Here is an 8,787-nt window from a genome sequence, read left to right as displayed (position 1 = left end):
ATCTTCTGTATGACCACATTTGCTAATTATTTTGTATTTAAATAGATCGCAAATAAAGAAAACAACAACAAAAAAATGTTTTACATATATGCTTGAGCGCGTAGTTTTAATAAAAATACTTGTCCAGAATTCTCCCAAATATATTTGTGAAATATATGAAATTTCCACGCCATAATAAATTCATTTCCCGTTCCAAAAAAAAAAAAAAAAAAAAAAAAAAAAAAAAAAAACTCTCAAACTAAATGATAGTAATGTCCCTTCAGTAAGGACCTCCAATATCAAAATTAAACGCAACACCAACAACAGTCAAACATGACATAATAATAAAAGCATGCATACCTTTTAAAAATAATTCCGATGAATTGCAGTAAATGGAATGTCATAAACAGAATATTTTTATCATTTATACCGTGAAAATTTTCGCTACAAATAACTTGCGGCATTTCAAACAGACAGCGAACAGCCATCGCGACAGGGAAACTACGAACATTTACTTTGTAATGGTGCTCTCATTTGGAAACAAATACATTGTAATATTATATTGCGCAACACATTATTGTTGTGTGTTATGCAAATATACAATGTGTATCTAACTAATGGTCCATCGGTGCATAAATATACAGAAAAAAAGTGGAAAGGACTGAAGTTGGTCGTAGCTGGCTATATAGTACGCTTTATATTAGCAGGAGTATTCTGTCAAATGGTGAGTTTATGTCTTATAAAACCTATACCATTACAAATTAAAGTAGCACAATATCTTGTGCAGTTATGGCCATCATGCAGAAAGCTTTGTTCGCTTACCTGCACAATGAATGTTAACGTTACATCCACGTTATGCATATACATATAAAACTCTGAAGGGCTAAAAAGTTTATTTGGACACCAAAGAAGTTATACCAAATATTTTTTTACGTGCATACATACAGGGTGAGATGAAAAAACTGCAACCAACTTCGGACTGCTGTAATTTCTAAGCCACTCGTCCGACAGCTGTTAAAATTATTCCAGTGACAGCTTATTAAATTGCTTACAAGCGTATAAAAGCATTTTGGTGAGAATTTTCCAGAAAAAAAGTTATTCGTGATGGAATTCAAGCGTGATAGTGTGATTTCTTTATATTTGGCAGGAAAAGCACAAGGGGTTATCGTTAGAGCACTCCAGGATTTTAAGTGCAACAAATTCAACAATACAAAGAAGCGATTTGATCAAAAACCCGCTTCGGGTGAGCTGAAAATATCGCAATATTTTTTTGTTCGGCAAATATTGAAAAATAAGCTCGGGGTAAAGCCATTGACATTTCAAAAGATTTAAGAATTTACACCGCAACAGAAAGAAAATAGACTAAAACCAGTAAAGAAAGTCCTAAAGTCGGGCGGGGCCGATTTTATGATACCCTACACCACTTTGCTAATTTAGTTGAGCTCCACTTAATAATTAAAAATTTTTATGGGAGAATTCAATCATACACGCTATGATTATAATTATAATTGAAAATTCAAAGGACTAAATATGCCGAAGCATTTGTATCTTTTAAATTCGGACTTGTATTACCCATTTGGTGCGAAATTAATTTGAAATCGGATAAAAATATATATGGGAACTATATCCAAATCTGAACCGATCTCGATAAAATGTGGCAAAGATTTTTCTGAGCTGTATTTGATATATTTCCCTGAATATCGTTGTTACGGAGTGCATATTACGGCTGTGTTATTACTCGCATGTCATTGCGTTTTGGTGATGATGCCGATGCGAATATTAATTTATATGCAAATATTAAGTAAATGTATTTGAAATGATGTGAATTTAATGAAGTGTGGAAATATATTTACACATATGAGGTATGTTCCTCAAAAAAAAAGCTTATTTGTATTTTACAAAAAAGCCTTAATACGAAACCTAAGAAAATTCGAAAAAAGAATTTGGAATAAACAACTTTTGGAAGAAAATTAAATATGAAGTCAGTGAAAAAATATAAAGGAATAGATATTTAGATATTTTATTTTTACCAAAGAAGTTATTTCAAATTTTAGACTTAACACTTTTTCTTTTACATTCTCATTATTTTGCTCGATAAAATGTATCACTACACAGAATTCACACAGAATCGTACATTAAGACTTTTTTATCATCGTATTTATCCAGGTGTCTGTGTGAGTAGTATGTTTGTGGGGGTTCAGAGGGAGAGTGATGCCCTGTTGTGGGCATAATTAAATATTAATGGTGCCAAGTGTCTATGTTCGTTAAGTAAAGACACATACCTAATTCATTAAATTTCAAGAGCGTTGCAAACATTGTGCGTTTTATTTTGAATGTTCCTATTTGAAGGTGTAATTCTTGTTTGATCACAGAAAAAATCTATTTAAAATCACTATTTTCTTAATTTTCACTCCGTATAAGAAAATTAGAGTTGGGCAATCTAGTTCACAAAGCCAATCGATCTTTCTCGTTCCTTTTCTAAAAAATAACATGTTCCGGCATATAGTTCCTTCATTTCAAATAGTTCCGATTGTACATATATAGTTAATTTGAATATTTCTCTTTCGCCGTTTATTTTCTCTTCGTCGTGGTTTTATTATTTCTAAGTAAAAATTATTATCCATTTAACGTAACAAACTTTAAAAAAATGCCCGACTTATCTGATGTGAAAAATAGAATTCCATGTGTGGACATATATTCATTTATTTTACAATGCGGCATCTAAAAACAAAAGAAAAGAACGACAAAAAAAAATAAAATTGAAAGATCAATCAAATGAAGATTTTAGAACATATAGATAAACGAGAAAAACAAAAGTAGTTAGATAAACTAAAGACATGGATTTAGTTCCGATCGTTCCTTTCACAATATAATTTTTTCGAACTAATTCGTTTCAGAACTACCCAACTCTAAAGAAAATAGAAAAATAAATATAATAACATGGTATTAGTTTTCAATGTTAATCTTAATGATCTGTTATTGAAAAGTGAGATTGCCAACCTGAGTTAACAAATTACCTTTGTTTATGAAATGTATCTAGTTTCGATCGCTCCTTTCGCGGCATGATTTATTCGAACTAGTTCCTCCCGGAACTAACCAACTCTAAAGAAAATACAAAAATAAAAAAAAAATGTTGGTATTAGTTTAAAATGCAAATCTAAATTTTTGAAATCTAATCTTTTATTGAAATGTGAAATTGTCAACGCGATTTGACAGATTACCTTTGTTTATGGGATTAGATCGGTAGATATTGTGTATATGCAAACAAAGCCACAATGTACCGAGGTGGTTGGACGTATCGATGCATATAAGAAAATCTCTAAGACCAACACGGGCTGAGAGAGTGCTCGAAGAGAGTTGTTGAATAAAAAATTTAAACATTACCTTACGGTCCAGACTCTAAGGGTGTTGTGAGCAACTTTTTAATCCAATAATACACTAAGCGCACTAAGCGAAAGTAGGCTCTCTGGATCTATCGACAAAACGCAATAATAACATATACATTCGATGATTATTGCGCAGCAATCAAGTCATGTAATTTTTTAAGACTTGAATCTCCGCATCTATCTAGTTGCCTCTATTAGTAGGGTGTTTGTGGGGGCTCAGACAAAAAGCGGAACCTCCTGAAATCATTTTAACTTAATATTCATAACGACAAAACAATATTATAGTAATAACACAAACACCAATGATGAAATTTCAACAGCATTGTAAGAAGTATGCATTACGTTATGAACGTTTAACCCTTTTTAGGGATATTTCTGCAAAACTGGGTTAATGTGCAGAATTCACTTCGGCAACTCGTTTTCTCTTTATTTCTCGTGTCTCTATCAGTAGTAGGTTTTTGGGAGTTCGCCAAATACCAGTGTTGCCTAATTTCAGGGCTTGTTATGTGATAACACAACCTATAATCAATATTGTAGTACATCCACAACATACATGATTTAATTTCATCAGTGTTGCCAACGAGTGTGTCCGTTGTTCATATTGATGGAATTAGACCACAGATGGCGCTATGCGATCGATGTTTCAGATCAATAATGCTGTGAGTTTTGTCATCACAAATAGTAGGTTATTCCGAATGCAGATGTAACGCTATTATTCTGAAAGTAGTATAGTATATTCCACAAATATACTACTTTCATCTACGATGTATTAACATTGGAAAATGGGTAGAAATGTAATTTCTTCCCATGTTATATGGAACAAGTTGAACAAAGTTAGTACTGCAGTGGAATAAGACATTAATTCTAGTCGATCACACTGAAAATTTATCGCTTTTCGTCTGACACCTCACAAGAGTACTACTCCAATCCGAAATGCATTAGTATTCAGAATTTGAATAGCTCTGTAGTTATTTCTCATGTTATAATACTGTCTTTGCTTTTGTCTTACCCAACCATATATATATATTTTCACCTCTGATGGTTCTCCTTAATTTTCATATTGTTTCCGATTTTCTTCTGAAATGTTAAGACCCAGTATTTCAATTGAACAAACCTCGTATATACATATATATGTAAATAGTGCCCTGCTATTATTACGTTTATTGTTTATCCTGTTACCGCTGATGATGATTATATTTACAAATTTAATCAATAATATAGGCGTCATTGCCATAATGATTAGCAGAAATTCCCATCTGACATCGAAAAACATTTGTTTACTGCAATCCCAGATTTTCCAATGGCTTGAACATCTGGCCCATCGCACCACCTACCGCAGTCTGGGCAATGGATTGTAATGGACAATAATATGGAAATTATATTGCTGTAGCAGTTTTTAATTATAATTTGTAATGTTGTTGTTGTTGCTATGCTCCACCTACGTCATTTGCTTTAAATTTAATGAGAAAATTGTTATTGAAATGTGGATATTTTTAATGAACAGAACCGAAAAATCGAATTTGATTGAATGTAAACTGACATTATTAACAGAGATTGAAATGAGCAGGAAATTACATGGAAATTAATTTTATTATGTGGAAAAAAAATTAAATTAAAAAAAAAGTATCAGAAAAGAAATATATATAAGTGAGGGTTTATTAAAGTAAAGTTTTGTGTTGAAACCCTTTTAAATAATGGCAAAACTGTTGAGAATTCAAGTTATTAATGCACGGCATTTCATCCTTTAAAACGTCTTCAACATTGGACAACATTTTGACATCCACACCATATTACTCTTACCAAAGAGTTTTTTTTATTCAGAAACATTAAAGACATTTTCTCTATATATTTGTTAGATACGCTAGAAATATATGCAGAGTGAGATAAAAGAACTGCAGCAAATTCAAACGCCACCAGTTTTACATTTTTTTATTTAATTTTATTGAATGAAAGCAAAACATGTCGGAAATAACATCAAATTTTAGATTAAGTTTAGATTTGTTCGAATTGGTCACCTTTGGCGCGAATTGTGGCCTTCAAACGGCAAATGAAACCGTCACACGCTGCCCGAAGTTTGCTCTGCGGTATTTTAACGCATTCCCGGCGAAGCGCTTGCTTGAGGTAATCGACACTTTGGATTGGTACCCGGAGATTTTGGTGGCCGTTGTGCGCTGGAAATGAGGAGAGGAACCTCATTTTACAACCATTCTTGGGTGGCGCATGCTGAGTCCTGTAGGAATGTCCAATGTCTGCGGACAAAATTTTTGCGTGACCAAGGCTTTAATACACCCCCCAGAATATTTTCGCGATGATATTAGGCATTTATTCTGATGCTACGGTCGATTAATACGAGCGGAGAGCGACCATCGACTGTTATGGCGGCCAACACCATCACAATGGCCGGCGCTTGAGTTCTGGTGGCCAACCGAAGGTGCACATTTTCAGCTGAGAAAACCAAATTCGGCAGTTCACCACTTTCGGTCAAGCGAAACAACTCTTAAGGTAAGGTCACATTGAGCAAATATTTGACACAAATATGTTTTATCATATTTTCCCAAAAAAATGTTGTTTTCATACAGAGTTGATTTTATGTTCACATTGCTCACATTTATTTGACAAATTTTGTTTGTTCAAACACCCATCAAATAGTGGCAAATAAAGCAATGACAAAACAGGTTTGACGTGCGGTCACATTTGAAAAATATATTTGATTAAAAAGCAGTTTGATCAAACTATCAAAAAACAAAAAATTGTTTGGTCGAAATATTTAAAAGAAGCTATGCAGCAGGAAGAGGCGCTTTTTATTTTATGTTGTGGTGCAGCATCATATATTGCTGTCAAAGAGGACGAATCCATGAAAAATAGAAAGAAAAGACCATGGGTTCGAGAATGGTTGCGTCAAAGAAAGGAGGAAGGATGTTGCGTCAAATTGCTGACTCAACTGCGGGCTGAAACACCATCGCTCTATAAAAATTTCTTGAGGATGAACGCGGCAGATTTTGACAATTTGGTGAGTTTGCGTATAATTGAGATGAAATCTATAATGTTTCTATCATGGACTCCTTAATAGCTTAAATTAACGGCACCACTTTTAACCAAGAAGACGACACAATTACGTGAGCCGATTTCAGCTTCAGAACGGTTAATGGTTACACTGCGATACTTGGCAACAGGCGAGAGTTTCCGTTCTCTGCAATTCATATTCCGTATACCTCACAACACTATTTCAACTATCATTCCTGAGGTTTGCGATTCTATTTATAACGTTCTACAACCTGATTATTTAAAGGTAAACTATTAACTACAGCGTAAGTTGGCCGAACTTACAAACGGAATTACAAAGTTAATATAGCTTCCATAGTATAATTGATAAATTTGTATTGCTTATACAGACCCCATCAACGGAAACAGAATGGCTAGCAGTATCGGAAAAATTTTATGAGAAGTGGAATTTCCCAAACTGTATTGGGTCTATAGACGGCAAACATGTCGTTATGACAGCGCCTTCTCATTCCGGAAGCATTTACTTCAACTATAAAGGCAAGTTTATTACTTTACCTATATTGTAATCAATTGTTATTATTTTAATTTGTTATAGGAACTCACAGCATTGTACTCATGGCTATTGCAGATGCTTCCTACAAATTTTTATATATTGATGTTGGGTCCAATGGAAGAATATCAGATGGTGGAGTTTTCCGAAAAACGTCATTTAATAAAGGTCTGGTTAACGAAAAACTAAATTTACCACCACCAGAACCATTGACAGGCAGAACAGTTTCAGTTCCTTATGTTCTTGTTGCGGATGATGCATTCGCTATGACACCCAATATATTAAAACCTTTCAGTGTCCGCAATATGAATGCAATTCAGAGAATTTTTAACTATCGTTTGTCTAGAGCTAGACGAGTTATAGAAAACGCATTTGGAATTCTGTCTGCCCGCTTTCGTGTACTACGAACCCCAATAAAGGTTGATCCACCAAAAGCAATAAAAATTACTACTGCCTGTTGTGTGTTGCATAACTACCTGATGTGCCGCAATAATTCGATATACTTCAACCCAAATCTAGTGGACCACTATACACAAGATGGAACACTAGTACTAGGTGAATGGCGCAGTGAACGGGCCTCTGATAGTCTTATAAATCTACAACCTCATCGGTCTTATATTGCACCTAATTGTTCTACTGTAAGGGACGAGTTTTCCCAATATTTTGTAGAAGAAGGCGAAGTTCCCTTCCAATACAAACATATATAAAAGTTTAAATAAAATGATATAAAACAATATAATTCTAAAGATTTTATTTACAAGCTTTTAAAACAAATGAGATCCATAAACCGGAAAAATAAAAAAAATTCATTAATTATTTTAAAAATTAATTAAGTGATAAGTCAGTCATATAATAAAAAGAAAATAGGGATGTTTTAACACTCAAATAAATGATTGCTTCTCTCCTCTTCCAAACATTGTAAAAAAAACAATGTAACTTTATTTCTAACTGAAGCAGATCCACTGTCACTGAGTGTCTTCAGCTCACTTAGGAGATAGTTTGCGAATGACGTGTTGGGATCCAAGCTGTTTTGGTTGCGTTCTTTCATTGCAGCAACTGCCTCCCGCATAGTCTCCGCAATTTGTGTTGTTGCAGATTGCACAGTTGGAGCCTATAACCGCCGTGGTGTTGATGTTGGTGGTGGCGTTGGCAAAGATGGCGATGCACAAACATCAAAAGCTGTAGAAATATTGAATTGAAATATTAACAAGGTAGAGATTTTAATATATATATACAAATACGGAGCAAGGCGAGCGTAGGGGCTAAGCTCGGATTGACCTGAACAAAATGGTTATTATTTGAAAGCTTTTGGAATTACCTATCCAAAAAGTGGTCGGGGTTGTTGGAACCGGTTCCGGAGTAATACAAGGAAAATTGTATTTTAGTACCATTACTTTTTGAAAATTCTCTGAAAACTTGAAAATGGACTCCATATGGGGTATAAAGATGTCCATACTACATTATGCATTAGTATAGTATAATGAAGCATGGACATTTTTATACCCCATATGGAGTCCATTATCGAGTGTTCAGAGATTTTTCAAAAAGTACTGGTACAAAAATACAATTTTACTTGTATTGCTCCGGAACCGGTTCCAACAGCCCCATCATACGACCCATTTTGTTAACCTCTAAACTCGCCTTATACCACGAATACTTACAATTACTTTCTGAATCTATTTCTATTAATAGGTTTGAAATTGTGTCTTGCGTCTGAGCCTCTTCATTTCGTCCTACAAACTTCATGACATTAAAAAATCTCCATTTAGGTGGTTCAACTGCGCCTTGTCCCGACTTTGTTTTGGACCTGGCCGCATATCCTCGATACTGTATCCTCAAGTTTGTCCACTTTGCGGTGAGATCTGCAGG

General features: G+C 34.2%; 1 protein-coding gene across 1 annotated transcript; it reads left to right on the top strand.

Moving 5' to 3' along the window:
- Positions 1-6,686: 6,686 nt before the first annotated feature.
- Positions 6,687-7,644, top strand: LOC131800841 (uncharacterized). The gene is made up of 2 exons (XM_059118627.1): positions 6,687-6,905; positions 6,964-7,644. The coding sequence occupies exons 1-2, from the start codon at positions 6,860-6,862 to the stop codon at positions 7,623-7,625; spliced, it is 708 nt and encodes a 235-aa protein (XP_058974610.1). The 5' UTR covers positions 6,687-6,859; the 3' UTR covers positions 7,626-7,644.
- Positions 7,645-8,787: the final 1,143 nt, after the last annotated feature.

The sequence above is a fragment of the Musca domestica genome, unplaced genomic scaffold (genome assembly GCF_030504385.1).
Source record: "Musca domestica strain aabys unplaced genomic scaffold, Musca_domestica.polishedcontigs.V.1.1 13, whole genome shotgun sequence".
NCBI classification, from domain to species: Eukaryota; Metazoa; Arthropoda; class Insecta; order Diptera; family Muscidae; genus Musca; species Musca domestica.
Note: the sequence above shows the minus strand (reverse complement) of the source record. Positions and strands in the feature narration are given on the sequence as shown.

Excerpts from the sequence above, each read along its gene's own strand:
- LOC131800841 (XM_059118627.1), top strand. The coding sequence starts at position 6,860 with ATGACAGCGCCTTCTCATTCCGGAAGCATTTACTTCAACTATAAAG. Across the intron at positions 6,906-6,963 it reads CATTTACTTCAACTATAAAG|GAACTCACAGCATTGTACTC; the intron begins GCAAGTTTATTA and ends AATTTGTTATAG.